The 18,694-nt window shown below is 33.6% G+C and overlaps 1 protein-coding gene across 1 annotated transcript; it reads right to left on the reverse strand.

The window, feature by feature from the left end:
• Positions 1-7,193: 7,193 nt before the first annotated feature.
• LOC115958341 (WAT1-related protein At2g39510-like) lies at positions 7,194-9,932 on the reverse strand. Its single transcript, XM_031076745.1, has 7 exons — positions 9,593-9,932; positions 9,416-9,478; positions 9,177-9,293; positions 8,846-9,083; positions 8,150-8,311; positions 7,867-8,018; positions 7,194-7,463 (listed from the first exon to the last, which is right to left on the reverse strand). The coding sequence occupies exons 1-7, from the start codon at positions 9,787-9,789 to the stop codon at positions 7,256-7,258; spliced, it is 1,137 nt and encodes a 378-aa protein (XP_030932605.1). The 5' UTR covers positions 9,790-9,932; the 3' UTR covers positions 7,194-7,255.
• Positions 9,933-18,694: the final 8,762 nt, after the last annotated feature.

Genomic DNA, 18,694 nt, shown 5'->3' on the forward strand with positions numbered 1-18,694 from the left:
TTTTTTTAGTTAATGGTGATAATAATTTGGCTTAACTGTCTTTGTTGAATGACAATGCAATCCATCTCATACTTAAAAGCAGTGTCTTCATGCATGGTATGTTTGCATTTGTTCAGGTGTTTTATTATTATTATTATTACTTATTTAAGATATAGGTAAATAGTAGAAAAGGAAAAGACATTTTGGTTTACCCAATTTTCATCACTCATCACTTATCACTCAAAATCTATGGCTCCCACCACTTATTAGTTTGTTTGGTTTGATTTTTGTGCTCAATTCTCATAACTCATAACTCATCACTCAAAATTGTGAGAATGAGTGAGTTTTGAGAACAAAATTTGGGAATTTTCAGTATGATGGAAACTGAGTTAAGTGGCTAAGTTGTAATAAAATACAAACTTGTGGGACTCATGTGTTAAGTGTTGTCACACTCAAGTCAGACATCACTTAGGGCCTACTTGGTTGAAGTGAAAATAAAAGGGATGGAAAATAAAGGAAATAAAATAAGAGAGAAAATGGTTTTGGAGTTGTTTGGTAAGGGCGGAAAATATGAGGGATATTGGTGGAACTTGTGTGTGGTGGGCCTTTTTTATATCTTGGGCTGGACTGCTCTTGCCGTTTTATGGCCCAATGATTCTGGCATAGGAGAGTCGGGACTTGCTCAACTGAAACTCACTTTAAGTAAGTTTGTGTGCAAGCTAGGACCCTTGGCAGAGATCTTGGTCACGTGCCCACGGCAGATTATACTGTCACAAAAACGTTATGGCAGGAGAAACATAATACATCAAGATAGTTAAAATATTCTAACTAAAGTACCAAAGATAATGTTTAAATGATTTTGCAATAGGAAAATAAACGATAATATGAGTATGGCAGGGATGAATAAGCAACAGGAAAAATAACGTTAATACTTGAACAACTATGATAAAAGAAGGAAGGGGGTTAGTTTGCAGAACTTGGCCCATTGGCGGATTTAAGTTTAAGAAGGAAACCAATTTCCAATGTAAGTAACCTCATAGGGAGATTCTGCTAGATATGGGAAAACGAGTCAGAATTTTCCGACCCGACCTGAAAAATACTTGACCCTAATCTGATTTTTTTAACTCGAAGCAAAAATGGGTTGACCCGTGACCCGACTCGTGTTTTTTGCGGGTCGACCCAACCCGAACCATTTTTTTAAAACTTTTTTTTTTTGGTAAACAAAATAGTAAAATTAAGACAATATTGGTTTAATTGTATATTGTGAACTTCAAAGAAACAATTAATACATTTACATAACTGCATGCAAATTAATTGAAAGATAAATGCATGTGGTTGAGTATTCTGTAATGAGTAAAGATTTTTAGATATCAAATAGCAAAGTACATGTCAAGATAATCTGTAGAGTTAAAAACATAGATTTAAAATTATAGACACGTGTGAGAAACATTCACAAGTATGAAAATAGTAAAGCCAAAGTATCAAATTAGCATAAGTTATGAATGTTTGGACCTATTTTTTAACAATTTATATCCAAAATAAACAACTTTTCAAAATAAATTATGATATTTCCTAGAGTTTGTGTTGTTTAACGATGATATGATATTCATAAAAATGACCATGTATAAATAAGTAAGCAATCGAACTTTAATGTATATCTCAAATTGAAATTGAGTGTTAATCACAATTGATAATAGATTATAAAATTAATTTTCAAGATTGTAAATTTCTTATTTGTTTTTATTCTTTATCAAATGAGTTATCCAATAAGTTATTTGTAATTTTGTTCTATGTTTTGGAATGTTGATATTATGTAGAAATAAAACTTGTGTATTTGTTTTAGTTATCTTTGTATTATTTTGTTTTAGATAGCAATGTTAGGATTTGTATAATTTTAAAATTATTGAATAATTATTAATAAGTTTAACTGAGTTCATTCTTGATATAAGTGGTGAATTCAAAATAATGCATTTCACATCAAGTAATTTGTTGCATAACTTTCCAAATGGCAAATACATGCTGTTTTCTTAAAAAAAAAAAAAAAAAATCATGTGAAAAATACGGGTCAACCCGACCCGACCCACAACCCGATTGACCCGAACTCGTTTTTAACCCGATTAAGATGACCCACTTTTTACCTGTGACCTGTTTGACCTGCAACTCAATTGACTCGACTTGAACCCGACCTGCCCCGCCCGTTTTGCCATGTCTAGATTCTGCCATAGAAATTGCCTATTTTGGAAAATTGGCCTAAATGGCTTAATCTCAAATTCTTAACTTACAAGAGAATGGGCTATTGAGAGGGAGAGAAGTGAGTAGCCTATTGGTGCATGTTCTATCACTCCTCACACTCTTGTTTCCTCACTACTCTCTTATTTTCTTTCTTTTTGTTTATCCTCTCTGTTTTTCTTTACTTTCTTTTTCTCCCTTTGTTTTTATGTTTCTTGCCATTCTTCCTCGTTGTTGTTTCACTGTGCACGGCTAAGGCCTTTTTATACTGCCTGTTATGGTTAGATTTACCATTTTACCCCTCAACCACTTTTGGCCTATTGTGGGTGTCCTTCCCGGACTACCTACTGGTCTGCTAGCTGCCTAGCCACCACCACTACCTTGAGCTGGCTGCGTCATGTTCCATTCCCAGACAAAGGGAGTTTTGTTTTATTTTCTTGTTATCCGTGGCATTCCAATCCGAATAAGAGCTATGCATTCTCTCATACTAACTCCTATAGCATTCACCTAGTGGTTCAAGCTCATTTTTACCTCTTTTGGGTGGTATGTCATCCTAGCAGGACATTTCTCCCAAAAGAGCTTGGGCAGGAACCTCAGAATAGGCTTCCCCCTTTCTCCACCACCAAACCACACCCTCTCTTACTTCTAACCCATGGCCCACCGCCCTTGTATTGGATGGGTGCAGGTTCTTAGTGCCTGAGTCTTGTGCGTGCTTTTCTCCCATGTGAGTCCATTACCTGTCTGGTGTTCACGCGTTTGCTATTACTGGTTGATTTATTTGGTATTGCTGTGTGTTCTACCGCTTGCTTAACCTTTTGTGGCATGGGTGAGTCATTGAGTCTTTATTCTTCGCATCTTGTTTCTTTGGGCTAGGCATTGCTTGGATGTGGGCCTTTGCTTATTTCAATTCAGCCCCTATCTCTTTTCACCCTTGGTTTGTGGACTGACTGGTACTCCTGCCATGCCATTGCATTATTCCTATCATGACATTGTTTAACTTTCGTTTACTAGGCTTCCTCTAAGCCTGCCATATATTATTTCTTCCCTCAGTTTATGTTACCCAATATTTTTGCTGGGTCAGTTCTCACGTCATCTTGGGCTTCCTTGGCCCATTCTATTCCTTTGGGCATTCTCGGCCTGTTTCATTCCTTGGAACATACTTGGCCCATCTCATTCTTTCCTACTTCTTACATTCTCATGAGCTTTTGTTAAATCTTTTGGGCTTCCCCGGCCCAGTTACCACATCTTTTACTTTTGGGTTTATTGTCCTTTGAACTAACCCCATTTACTAATTCCTTTCTTTGGGCTCCTCCAGCCCATCTTTGCTTGCCTTCTACTTCTTATGATTCCCATGGATTTATTACTTCATTATTTGGGGCTCCCTTGATCCTATTTGCTTTCATTAGGGCCCTTTTACTATTTTGTGGGCCTGTGTATCATTATTCTTGCCATTCGGGCCTAATAGTTTTTCTTACTTTGCTAATTCTTCTTTCTTTACTCCTTTCATATTGTTGGGCTTCTTCTTGCCATTGGACTTTTTTCTTTTTGCCAAAATGTGCCTCAACACTGTGCATTTTCCCTCCAACACCACTGAAATCTCTCCAAATTGGAGTGATTTTAGAAGAGAAAATAGGAAGGAGACGGGTAGATGAGAAAATACCAAATGTGCCCCTCTCTCTCTACTATGTACTATGTGTTATACTTTATGTTGCTTTTCCTTTTATTTTTAAATCACTGGTTTTTGTGTTTTTTGTTCCTTTTATCAAACAATAGCTTTCTTTTCCCTTTCAAGGTGTTTTCTTCCTTTTACATCAAACAGTGGCTCTTTTCTTTTTTCTTCTTAAAATAAAATTAAAAAAAAAAAAAAACTAAATGATGGCTGGCTCCTCTATAATTGTCATATATATGAATAGTATATTATAATGTAATAATAAAGAAAAATAAAAGAAATTATTATATATATTATTTAATAAGAATATAAAAGTAAATTTATATAAATTACATTTTTTATTCTCACAAGAAAAAAAAAAAATTCCTTCATTTCACTTTTTTATCCTTCCAACCAAACACAGATTAGGAAAAATTAAAATTTTTTAATCCTCCTACTTTTTCATGAATTCCTTCATGGAACTATGAAATATAAATTTAAAGTTATTAAGAAATATCCATTGCAGAGTAAGAAAAAGAGAGATGGTAGGGCCCTAGGGGGTGTTACCTTACCTTTTGTCTCCTGCAAAGATGGGACCCGGACTATGATGTCCAGATTGAATTAGAGGACGTGGGGCCCCGAAATATAAAAACGGGTCAGGGAACGAAGAGAGGTAAAGTGTCGATGTTGGGATTCGAGCCCAGGTCTCCACAGTCACAACGTGGAATTCTTACCACTAAACTACAGCCACTTTGTCGTCATGTAGCAGTGGGTTCCACAAATTTGAGTTAAATTTGCTTTTCCTTAGCTGACGCCAATCACAATGTGGACTGAGTTAAGAGTAGAGATGCGCAGCCAACACATCAAAACCAATTCGACCCAACTCAACTCACCAGGTTGAGTCGGTTTTTAGGGGTTAATGTGTTAGATTGGGTTGTAAAGATTTTTTTGTAGTGGGTTGGGTTAGGTTTGGGTCATAAGATTCACAAACTCGCCTAACCCAACCCAACTAACCTCTATTTATTATATATTTAAAAAAAATATTATACAAATTTGTTATTTACTTTTTTACGACTCTTCCTAAATAAACCCAAACCTTAGTTCTCCTCATTTCAATCTCCTTCGGTCCTTCTTGACTCTCTCTCTCTCCCGCCACTCCCACTCCCATTCTGAGCCCTAAATAAAATCACAACCCTAAGACCTCCTTATATAGTTTGTTCACTAACAGCAATTTTATAAGATCTGCAAAAAGGAAAGGCTTAAAGCTCAACATTTTTAGAATTTCTCGCATTGAATAAAACTGCTAAAAGCTTAATATAGAAGTGTATTGACTAGACCGTGGGGTTGTCTCATTCAATTGCAAGGGCCAATATGGTACTTTTCTTCATAATATATATATATATATATATATATATATATATATATGGTTCTTTTCAGTGTGCCCATCAAACATATTGAAACTATTAGGGAAAGCTTCACTGGGTATGATATTCGCGCAATTGCCTACAAAAGCAACATAACAATATGGGGGATTGATTGGGTTTGCCTAAACATAAGTGAGGATGAATTAGATTGGGTTTATTAAGGATGGAAAATTTTTAATTTGTCTTTTTAATTTTTAAACTTTGCCAATAAGAATTTGCTACAAATAAGCGTTTGAGTGAAGATGTTCTAAGATACCTAGAGGCTTCATTCCTAAACTAAAATGTAGAGTTTGCCGATTATATTAACAGTGTTGGCTGAATGTTAAATGCAATTGATGTAGTCGCTTAAGGCCCTAAGCAGAAAAAAAAAAAAAAAAAAAAAAAAAAAAAAAGAGAGAGAGAGAGAGAGAGCAATACACACAATAATTCATAACATTATTCACAATAGTTGAGTTATCAAACTTTTACTAGTTCTTATCTAAGTTCACCATTAATATCACTCTTTTACTTACCATTATCAATTTGCCACGTCAATAAGAGTGAAAAGTTTTGTCAAATTTTTTGTGTCTATAAACTTTCTAAAATAAGAAAAAATGTTAATGTTAATTAGTAGTAGTTTTCGCCCCAAACGTATCAAACCTCACCAGTATATTAATGGCTCTAATTAAAGCAATAGAGGGAGGAGAGGCCATGCCATCTCTCTCCTGCCTGTTTTTAGTTAAAGGTGAAAATGGTTTTGTTTAAATGTCTTTGTCGAATGAGAATGCAATCCATCTCATAGCTAAAGCAATGTCTTCATGGTGTGTTCGCACTTGTGGCGTTATTTATTATTATTTATTTATTTAAGATAGGTAGATAGTAGAAGAGGGAGAAGAGGAGGGGGAGGGGGAGTTCAAACTACAACATGGAATACAATATCACTAGGCTATCATTTGTTGTGTTGGATCAAAAGACATAGTTAATATGAATTGCACCTCAATTTTACATCTGATGCTGAAAATTAATTTAGATGCCAATAACCACCGCGCACCCTTGGTGCGTTGGTGCGGTGGTCACTCCACAAGTATAAGTGCTTGTGGGGTGTAGAAGGCAAGGTCGGGATTCAAGTCTCCAGGAGAGAGCTTCACACACATATACACTTAGATTAGGTTAGAATAAAATTTCTATCTTGTAAAAAAAAAAAAAAAAAAAAAGACATGCCAATATTAAAGGGAGTTCATAAAACTGATCTTAATTCTCTTTTCACCAAAAGAGAACACCTCACTTTCTATGGTGTTTTTGATCAAGTTTAGGTTCTTCCAAATACGTACAAGTCAAATTGATTTTTGTGTGTTTGCGTGTGTGTCGACACCTTGTGAGCTTTCATATAATAGTCAAATTCCTAATCATTGAAAAATAAACTTTTGTAATAGTCAAATTCGTAAAATAGTTACATATAATTGAAAAGAAAAAAAAAAAAAAAATCCTTTAGAAAACCATTTTTAGCAATTATAGGTTGACCTGTTTTTGTTCATAGGTCCAAAAATCTCTATCCATATACGCCTAAAGTTAACTCGTTTATGATGTTATTTGGATGGGAAAGAGTTAAATTTTTATTTTGTCCTTGGATCTAATCCTGCAAGGAGTATAGTCATTGCCATGTTTCAAAAAAGATTATCAGCCCATGACTTGGTTTTGGTCTAAAGTAGAAAAAGGTATTTTTCTTTGTGAAGACATGAAGGCTCTTGTTGAATGTGGAGGTGGAACTAAACAACCATCTAATAAGACTAGTTTAACTATGGCTCACATTAGCAAGGGATAAAGCCCATTTTTTGAAATTGAGAATATAGTTAAAAAAGAACGAAGGCTTGACACCCAGTTCTTCAAGAATTGTGGAATAGTAACTTTGAGTTTTTAACCACATATGATTGCAGATGGAATTGAATCTTTTCCATATAGAAGACATCAATTACAACAATAAGCATATCCACAATTTTCATGCAGCTCCATTTGTAGATTTTATACTTGTCACATTGATGGCCATAAATTCTTGATTTGAAGTCGTTATCCTCTCATTCGTAGTAGCCATATTTTGGGAAGTTGGTACTACCTTCTCGCCGCTTGACTTTGATCCTAGCTGATCTTGGCTCTTGCCCCATAAAACCATATATATGCCAGCAACAATGACAATTGCTCCAATAACGCTAAAAATAGTTTAGATGCCTAAGTTAGCCCACAGTCATACAATGTTTATAATTCCAAATCTTTTTCTAACAATTTTCTTTAACTAAATGAAGCATATCAACTACAATAATTAAACATTGTGTTAGTCGATGAATACCCCAAATGAAACAAAAGATTTTGAATCGACATTCCAAGCACTTTTTTTTCCTTTGTGCATAATCATAATTATAAGAACAACTTATTTTACAACTATTAACATGGCATATTGTGAATGTGATTGAAGCAATGTTACATTTATCTGAATTCTCCATTGATTCCACTCTTATTATACACTAATTACAATAGGTCATGTTAACAATTATGAAAATATTGTGCTTCTAGACTAATTAGTGGGCTTAGTAGGATAGAAAAATCAATGCGCACCTTCCTAAGTACATTGCCTCGTATAGAAAGAAAGAGCCTATAATTGCAACTAGAACCGTGCTTAGTGGATTAAAAGCAGTCACAAAAACAGGTCCTTTTTCCTTCATTACTTGTCCATGAACGTAAATGGAGAACCCTGAAGCTACTACGCCCTGTGTAAAACTTCACTTGTGAGTATAGATGCAAGTCTTAGACATAGCTAGCCTCACAATATTTTTGTAAGAAGCATTGTGAATAGAAAAGGATACCAAAATAAAATATAACTGAATGTAGAGTTTCTCACAGCATATACAGCAGCTAGGAGCTTAATATCTAAGTGTATTGACCAGGCCGTGAGGTTCCCCCGTTCCATTGCAAGGGCCAGTATGGTACCTTCCAGTGTGCTCATCAAACATATCAGAACTGTTAGGGAAAGCTCTGTGGGGTATGATTTCAACGTAATTGCCTACAAATCAACAATTATATATCAGCACTAATTTAGTCTTACACATTTTTGGAATGCTACGAGCCTTGTTGTAGTTCAATAAGTACTTTCAAGTATTTCTAACATACGATAGATCCTATATCAAATATTCTATTTTTACATACAACCCTTTCAAATAATATAAACAACTCATTAAATAATATAAACAACCCAATATATTAATAAAAATTATTAACAAAAAAAAAGTTGCTACAATGAACTCTTATAAATAAGAGTTCACTGTAGCTGAATGTTAAAACAATTTAGAATATACCACACTTTTGATGTAGCATGTAGCATGATTTTTGAGCTGCTAAAATAAAGTTATAACAATGATTGAATTCACGTGTTGGAATATCTGTTTGGATCACGCATAATTTATTCAATCAATGCACTGCATGAGTGTATGGGGTTTAAATAAATTTTCCAATGACCACTAACCTGATCCACTTTTTCGTGCGTGTGCTCATTTTAAACTGAAATTGCAAATTAAAGTAATGCCGATTAGACTCTTACTTGAAGATTAGTGAAAGCAGACCAGCAGGCAGAACCTACTAGTATCATGAGAGAACCCTTGATGACATCTTGCTTATTTGCTGGACCAGTAGATTCTTGATGGTCATTTCCATTTGTCCATGGCAGACTCAACATAGGTCCTTTAACCAGAGTCATGAGCAAGGCCCCCCCAACCGTGACTATGGTCCCCAATACCTTTGCCTGGCCACGCCATCTCCAAATGTTTACTTTCTCAAGACTACAAAAGGCATTCACAAAATTTTGAAGCACCGCATATATACTATATCATGTATGCACATGCAAAAACGTGAATGGCACTATAGAGAATTACCCTAAAATCCAAGCCATTGAAAATGCAAACGCAGGAAGAACATTGTCTATGGCTCTTGCGTAAGTTGCTGTAGTATACTTCATCCCAGTGTAGAACAAGGTCTGGCATATTACAGGCCTGAGTAAGAGAAAATGAAAGCTTAAGTGTGATCCAACTGAGCAAAAAAAAAAAAAATGGTATTGTTTGAAGCTTAAGACCAAGAAAGATGAATTATTGCGCGTGACGATCCAGGTTTTTACCCCAACAAGGCGAGGAACACAATCTTGGCAAAGACAGAGAAGGTCAACTTTAGCCGTTTCTTCCTGTTAAGAGTATTAAATTAGAGTGATTAGCTTTTTCATCTCGCTCAACATGTAACACTGAAGAAAAGAGTTAAAACACATGTAAACAATAATAAGAAGGTAGGAGATGGAGACCTATCGAAGACAAAAGCGAAAGGAGCAATGACAGCAGTGGCAATGGCATACCGGTAGACTATGAACACATGTTGACTCATCCCCTTATTTAGAGCAAACTTACCTATTATGGACAGCCCTGTATAGCCAAATTGCACTGAAATTACTCCCAAAAATGGTTTCACCTTTTTATACAACTGATGAATCTTAGACTCCATAGACGTGTTATGCTAAATTTCTCTTATTTCTCTCTAATGTGAGGTTCGAGCAAAATGAAGCATGGAGTTAATTTATATACTTAATGTTGTCCATAGACATGTTAAGCTAAATTCCTTTTATTTCTCTCTAACGTGAGGTTTGAGCAAAATGAAGCATGGAGTTCAATTTATATACTCAATGTTGAAGGCTTCTTATAGTTGTGCTTGACGTGGGACTGATCACAACACACAATCAATTAATATTTGATTAATCTTGAACATCACAATTGTTGTGATACCATAAATTGGATTCTTTAAGTCTGTGTGTTGAGTTTCACATCGGGTGTTCATTGGATGGATCTTGGGTTTATGTAAGACATTGTGAGGAGTAGCTATTGCTACTAGATTAGTCATTTTGGGGTATAACGTAGATATAACTAGTATTTTTTCTTGAACCATTACAAATGATACTGAAACCAATCTAATAATCCCATGTGGGTTTAGAGACACTACCCTATTAAGTGGGGTTAAAAATCGATCACAACACTTTTACCTTTATAACTTGTTTGGAAGAAGAGAATATGGTGACTGTAAGGTAAGAAAAAGAACTTTTAATGAATTTTTTTTTTCTCTGGTCTAATGGGAGAGAAAAAAAAAATTCCCTTTATTTCTATCACAAGTCCATTTTTTAATCTCTCCAAAATAAGGAGGAATAAAATGAAATTAAAAATGTTTTATGAATTCTTTCTGAAGTTCTTATAATACTTTTTTTTTCTCTTAAATGCACGGCTTTTCCCCCCCTTAAAGAAATGGCATAATAATAATAATAATAATAATAATAATGCTTTTTAAAATTATTAATTTTCTATTCAAATCCCAAACATGAATATATTTACATTCAATTCATTTCCTTTTAAGCATTTGAACAAGAGGGAAATAAATATATAAGTCTTTTATATTTATTTACATTTTTTTCCTACTTTACGCATATCATTTCATTATTCCTTATAAACTTCCAAGGTAAAGAGTCTTGATATACTCCACTATAAACCAGCTTTTTCCTAAATTAAGGTAAAGAGTCCTGATACTCCACTATAAACCAGCTTTTTCCTAAATTTAGGAAAAATCTGGTTTATAGTGGAGTATATCAAGACTCTTTACCTTGGAAGTTTAAAGAATGTTAAGCACTATCATATTAGCAAAAAAAATGCTAAGCACCATTGTAGCTGACTAAGGGACTCAGTGCACTAAGAAAAGGTGTCCACAATGTGGGGTTGGTTGGGTTTGCCTAAACGTAACTATGAATGAATCAGATTGAATTTAATTAATTGTGGATGGAAATTTTTTATTTGTCCTTTTAATTTTTATACTTTTCCAATAAGAGTTTGAGTCAAGATATTCTAAGATATAAAGAAGCCTAATTCCTAGGCTCATACGTGAAGTTTGCCGACTATATTAGTGCCCTCTAATTAAAGAAACAGAGGGAAAATAGGCCATGCTGATGCCGTCTCTCTCCTGCTTTTTTTTTAGTTAATGGTGATCACTGTCGTTGTTGGATGACACTGCAATCCATCTCATACTTAAAAAGCAGTGTCATCTGGTATGTTTGCAATTGTTGCGTTGTGTTATTATTATTTATTCAAGATAGGTAGACAATAGAGGAGAAAAAGAAATCCAAGGCTCGAATCACTGGGCTATCTTTTGAACCCATGGGCTATCATTTGAACCCATTTGTTGTGTTATTTCAAAAGGCACAATTATAATGAACCAACCAATTTTAGGTAGGAACTACCATGATAGTGATTCTCTCTCTCTCTCTCTCTCTCTCTCATATATATATATATATATATATATACTTTCTATACTATTATTTAAGGGGTTTTCACTGTTTGGGATCCTCATTTTTTGGGTTCAAAAATGCTCATTCATCTCTATATTTAAGTAAAGACAAAACTAAAGGACAATCCGGTAAAAATATAACTCTAATTCTTATTAAAACATTGTCTAAAAAATAGGGTCATTCTCCTATTAATTTTCAAATTATTTTATTCATTTATAAATTAGATTCTCAAAATAAAATTATATATAAAAAATAAATACACAAGTTTTTTTTTTTTTTTTTTTGGTTATAAAATAGGACCCCTAAGTCCAATGTTTTCACTTTTTTTTTTCCTTCTTTTTTTCCCCTTTCTCAAGACTTAAACGTTTTCCTCTTGTTATTCTCTTCGTTTCCTTTCTTCTAAATTCTAATCCCACATTTTTTTTTTTTCCAAATCTCTTCTTCTTTATTTTTGAATTATTAAAAAAATTATTTTTAATGTACTCCCTTTTTTCTTTTTAATGATTTATTTATTTATTTATGTTGGTGTTTGAATTGTTTTCTTTTCACATCTGTTTGTATTGCCTTTTTTTTTTTTCTTTTCATTTTAATGAATATCTTTTCTATGTTCAAAATAAAAATCATTATGTGTGTGGTTTAATTGGATAGAAGAAAGAATGTCGCAAATTATGATACTAAACTAAAAAAAAAAAAAGCTTCGTTGCACGCGCAAAATGCGTATGATAAGGCTAGTATATATATATGTGTGTGTGTGTGTGGTAGTCTCATTCCATTCACGCATGTTTTATTTCCAAATTTCCATTTGTGTAATATGCTTCCCCACCCCCCCCCCCCCAACTTTCTAATTCTGGTTTTATAACAAGAGTGAAAATTAAATTAAACAAAAACTGGAAAACATTATGAACACTAATGGTGGTTCCAATTTAAAATCAGAATGCCAGCTTTAACATATAAGTGGTACCATTTACCACCTACATCCACCAATTAAGAAATAATCCTTAAACCCAGATTAAAAAATGCATGAATTTGATAAACACCTATCATAAAGCTAATGATGACTTTTCTCAAAAAAAAAAAAAAAAAAAAGGCTAATGATGACAGGAAATCACCTAAAAAATGGTACTTTCAAACTATAGCAAAAAATCTTAGAAACAAAACCCATTGAAAAATAGAAAAAATGAAAATAACCCTTGAAAAGAAAGCACTAACATAGAATTCAAACTTTTATTACATCAATACTTTTTAACATAGGAACCAAATTAAGTGTCAACACAACACTTAGGTTTGCTTAAAGTCGGTACCAAGCGATGTTAGGTTTGCTTAAAGTCGGTACCAAGCGAAGTCACCCAAGTCGATTCAAGCATTAAAAAACAATTCATAGCTCTTAGGGATGTTCACCAAACCGCATAAACTGCACAAATTGCAAAAACCGCACCAAAACCGCCCGCAAAATAGCATAACCATACCGCATCGCAAGTAATAGTGCACCACACCGCACCCTCTCTATATATTAATATATTTAATTATTTTTAATATTAAATATATTATTAATAGTTTAATAACCCTAGTTTTCCAAAAAAAAAAAAGTTTGATAACCCTAGCAAGAGTTGATTAAGAAAGCTAGCCCAAAATAAAGAAAAACTAGCTCAATAGTTTAAAACTTGGACCAAAATAAAGGGAAAAATTAGTTTTGGATTGGGTAGAAAAAGCTCAAAATTTGAAATATATACCAATTTCAAATCATTCAAATCACATCTTATATACCGCACCGCATATGTGATTGCAAAAATGAAGTGCGGTGCGGTTATGATTTTGGCTAAACTTTAAATCGCACTGCACCACACCGCACCGCACATGTGATCGCAAAAATAAAGTGCAGTGCAGTTATGGTTTTAGATAAATCATACCGCAAAATGTGGTGTTAAAAATAACCTAAAATCGCACTGCACTGCACCGCTAACACCCTAATAGCTCTTACTAGGCTACTAGCCGTTTGATACAAGTTTCTTTCGAAATTTTGCAAAGTTCTGTATAAACTGTTTCCACCCAGGGCTTGCTCGAGTACTCCTTGAGTGACTTTTAGGCGAGCCCTCGAGAAGATGCCCATTAGCCTTCGTTTGACCACTCATGTCATCCGCATATTATTATTAATCGAACTTGTTCCGCTTGACCCTTAACTCGACCCTGCTCAAGCAAGCTTGTCGTCTCTTGTATCAAGTTTCGAAATCAAATTTATATTTGACAATTGGCACTCCTAGTCGCCCATCTGAACCAACACAGGTCTAGATCAAGCAGGGCCTAAGGCCCACTAAAGCAACCCACTAAAAAAAAGATGTTTAATTAAAAAATTCTCTTTATTTCTTTTATTCTTTTTCAAGGCAAATTTAGTTACACATCTTACAATCTACATTATATATATATATATATATATATATTTATATATGTATCAATTTATCGTATTTCTATTTTTTAGAAAACTTTTTTTATGGAATTTTTTTTGATAATTTTTTTTTTTTTTTTGGAGAATATTTCTTAGATAACTTTTGAAAACCCAATAAAGATTGTTTAATTATTATTTTTTTTGTTTAATATTTTTGCTATAAACATTGTTACAAACTTACAATATTATAAATTTATTTTATTTATATTCATATCATTTAATAATTTTTTATGACATCAATACATAGTCCGACCGACGGTTGAATCTAGTCTGCCGACTATAAAACCAAAAACTATTCCCATTTCGAGTGGTTTATCAAATCCAATCATTGAAACAATGCTATCATGATATACTTAAATAGTCTGTGCAGTACGTGATCGTGGGCGGTCGAACGGCAATGAGTTGGTACTATCTTACCACTGTCTGATCTTCATCCATACTCTTACTCTTACCCCATAAAACCGTATAGAAGTCAAACGCCAACTGCTCCAATATCTCTAAAAGAGCACAGTTGTGCATGTTCGGCTATCAATCTGTGAGACATGTCCAAAGACTTTTTGCGCAGCCACACTAGCAAGATCCACTAACTCACCAAGCACAAAAAGAAGTGCATAATGTTGTCAGCAACTCAGCATACAATATTGGACAAATATGCATCTGTTGCTCACTGGGGCAGTGTGGTTAGATGCGTGCATCTGTGTATTTTTGAGGCAATACTTATCATGTTTAAGACCTTAGCACCATTATGAGTCTAATTATTATAATTTGATATTAATCAAGACAACACAAATTTACGTAAATTTTACTGGGTAGTTATTTAATCAATAAATTTTTTTCATTTGTAATTATGGCATTTCGACTCTGAAAAAAATTCACGTGATATATAACTTTTTCATTTGGTGCAACTACGACTTCTACTACTCACATTTTATTCTATAGGATATGATTTCATATGGAATGATACTTTTTCATGTAGAAGACACCAATTACAACAATAATTATATATACCAAATCCGCTATTTTGATACAGTTCCATCCAAAAATTTTGTCCTTGTCACATTGATGGCCATAACTACTTGATTTGAAGTCATTATCCTCTTATTCATAGTAGCCATATTTTGGGGAGTTGGTATGTCCTTTTCACCACCTGACTTTGATCCAGCTGGATGATCCTGGTTCTTACCCCATAAAACTAGATATAGGCCAGCAACAATGATAATTCCACCAAAAACGCTAAAAATAGTTTAGCTGCCTAAGTTAGCCCATAGTCATACAAATACAATATTATAATTCCAAATATCTTTCCAACAAACTTCTTTAACCAAATGAAGCATAACAACTACAATAATAAAATATTGTGTTATGCCATGAATGTCCCAAATGAAACAAAAAATTTTGAACTGACGTTCCAAGCACTTTTTTCCCTTTGTGCATGATAGCATTTCTAGGGACAATTTTTTATTTTTTATTTTTACAGTTATTCACATGACATATTCTGATTGGAGCAATATTACTTTCATCTAGATTCACCATTAATACTATTTTTATTATGCACTAATTAATTACAATATGTCATGTTAATAGTTGTGAAAGATAATGTACCACTAGACTTATTAGTAGGCCTATTAGGATCAAAAATCAATGCGCACCTTCCTAATCACATTGCCTTGTACTAAATGAAGGAGCCTATAATTGCAACTAGAACCGCACTTAGTGGACTAAAAGTAGTCACAAACATGGGTCCCTTTGCCTTCATTATTAGTCCTTGAATGTGAATGGTGAATCCTGAAGTTACAACGCCCTGTTTAAAATTTCACTTGTGAGTAAAAATGCAATTCTTTGATCTCATGTATATATCCCAAAAAATAAAAGAGAGAGAGTAAAACTCATCTATAATTTAAAAAATATGTAACTCTTATATCAAGTATAATTTGAACCTATATATATATATGTATAATTATAAATATTTTTAATTATACCGTGCATATACACGGATTATACGCTAGTAAATATTTAAATAATGAAGATGCAGTTCGTGGGTGCTCCTTTAAATTCAAGCCATATATAACACTGGAAGTGCAAAAACAAAATTATTACATGTGATACAATAATAGTAGTATGTTTGTGCGATTGACTAATTAAGAGTTTTATGTAAAAATATATATTTTACAGATTATCGAAATTATCATAATGATTAATGAGCCACCTGTAATTATAAATTAACCACTCTACTGCACACACATAACATTTGAGCCACTTGATGCAGTAACAGTATATAGTTGTAAGTTTTATTATATTAAAATATAAAACTGTGATGGTGTGGATGCCGCCACATTATGCCCATTCAGATGGATTTTTAGGGAAAAAAAAAAAAGGTTGGTTTTGAAATTTTGTATCGAAAATCATGAGCTTTGAAAAATGAAGAAGCTGGCACTTATTTTAAGTTTTTTTTTTTTTTTTTTTTTAAGGAAAAAAAAAAAGAAAAAAAAGAAATGAACCCCTTCTTATTTTAAAATAATTCTGAAGATAAAAATTGGTTTACGTTTCACCAAGGATGAGTTCGGGATCTGATTACATCATGATAAGATGTAAGGCACCCACACACGTAGAGACGCTGCCAGAATTTGAAGTTAGGAGGCAGCTTTGCTTTTGATTGTTAGCAACGGCTCTAGCCTCCAGTGCTGCTTAATTGCTAAAGGATTTTTTTTATTTTTATTTTTTGATGTGTGTGCCTGCTCCTTGGTAAAGACAAAATTATTTTGTTTAAAAATTTTTAAAGGGCTAGTTTGTTTGTTTTTTGTGAAATTGGTTAATTGAGCTTAATTATTTTTAGTTTTACTATTGATAATTTTTGTTGTTGGATTAATTTTTTTGGGATTGAATATTTTGTTTTAGACTTTAGATATATAAATTTTTTTATGGTCTTTTAAAAGGAGAAAAATGCTAAAGTTACAATTTTTTTTACTAATTACTAATGTAGTAAGTGGTTATTAGTAAGTAAAAAAGTAATGTAAGTGGTGAGCCTAAATGCAAACCAATAAGAATTTACTACCTCAACAATTTGTAAAAACATTTGTGGCTATAACATTACTCTTAAAAGAATCAATGATATTGTTAAGTAGGGCTTAGGTATAATTTTATGGAACAAAATTGCTAAAATTAGTACCTATGTATATAATAATAATATATTTTTCAAAAACAAAATCAAGGGCTGGGGTAGGTGGGGGGGATTGCCCCCCAATGTCCAGGTCTCCCTCCATCCCTGCCAAGGATGTCAATACCGTACCGGAGGCCGTACCGGTTTGGCCACCGGTACGATATATTTCGGATACCGGTCAATACCGGTGTACCGTTTCGGGTTTACCGCTATTTTTTATATTTATAAACATAAATATATATATATATATGTGTGTGTGTGTGTGTGTGTGTGTGTGTGTGTGTGTATGTATGTGTTTGTGTATATATATATATTATAATAAATATAAAAGTTTACCATAAAACATTTCCTCAATTTAGAACTAGTTATTCATGGTTTAGGCTTTAGTATCAATTAAAAGGAAAAAAAATTAAAAAATAAAATAGAAAGCTTAAAAGTTACCATTGCATACTAAGAAAACAAATAATACTAATAAGTTAATACAAATAAGTTACCATTTTGTCCTAACAAAAATTCAAAAATTACAAAACTTAAAAAAAAAAAAAAAAAAAAAAAAATCTTTTTTCTGTACCGGCCGGTACGCCCGGGTACCGGCCGGTATTGCCCGAAATTGGCCGGTACGACCGGTACGAGGCCGGTACGGCCGGTATTTTTTCCGGTACAAAACAAGGGGGTCGAGTGTACCGGATTGCTGGCCGGTACGGTATATTCCGGCCGGTACGGCCGGTACGGTATTGACATCCATGATCCCTGCACACTCGCCTGATATGTCTATCAGTATCTACTAAGTAAGAACGGGTTATTTGATGTTTCATTAATTACTTAATCAACACTTTATTATTCGAATTTATTTCATCAACACTTAAGTGGTAGTTTTTATGGTATGGTGGCTTAAAACCAAATCACATGTCATACTAGAAATAATAAACCATATGAAGAATTAAGTAAATTGAACAATAACTATAACTAATAAAACAATAACAATTACATTACAAGGAGCATGCCTAAAGTTAACTCCTTTAAGATGTTACTTGGATGGTGTTTGTTTTTAGACCCCTTAAAACACAATCAAATTAACCTAGTTATTTAGCTAAGTGATTACTTAGTCAAATTATCAGATCTAGGTTAACTCAAATATATCATATCAATGTAAAGTGTGGAAAATAAAGAACACAAAGATATGATGACCTAGGAAACCAAACCGGTAAAAACCTGGGGAGGATTTAACCTAGCTATCCTCAAGGTAAACCGAATTCACTATGAAAGAATTGAAGTTTATACAACAGCGACTTAGACCACTAACATCCTATTGCTACCTCGAGTAGGAAACTTGCTACCTCGAGTAAGAAACTTACTACCACGACCACGTGACAGTTCCGAGTCCACGGACTACTTTTTTCTTGAATTCCTAGCAAGCACAAGCACAAGCACACCCGCTTGTGTGTCTTTAAGCTCTTGAATGCAGCAACTGAATGATCACCAAGTTCTT

The sequence above is a fragment of the Quercus lobata genome, chromosome 8 (assembly GCF_001633185.2).
Source record: "Quercus lobata isolate SW786 chromosome 8, ValleyOak3.0 Primary Assembly, whole genome shotgun sequence".
In the NCBI taxonomy this organism is placed as follows: domain Eukaryota; kingdom Viridiplantae; phylum Streptophyta; class Magnoliopsida; order Fagales; family Fagaceae; genus Quercus; species Quercus lobata.

Coding starts and splice junctions, on each gene's coding strand:
- LOC115958341 (XM_031076745.1), bottom strand. CDS start 9,789: ATGGAGTCTAAGATTCATCAGTTGTATAAAAAGGTGAAACCATTTTTG. Junction 9,294..9,415: donor GTGTTCCTCGCCTTGTTGGG/GTAAAAACCTGG, acceptor TCTCTTACTCAG/GCCTGTAATATGCCAGACCT. Junction 7,464..7,866: donor GAGGCAATGTACTTAGGAAG/GTGCGCATTGAT, acceptor AACTATTTTTAG/CGTTATTGGAGCAATTGTCA.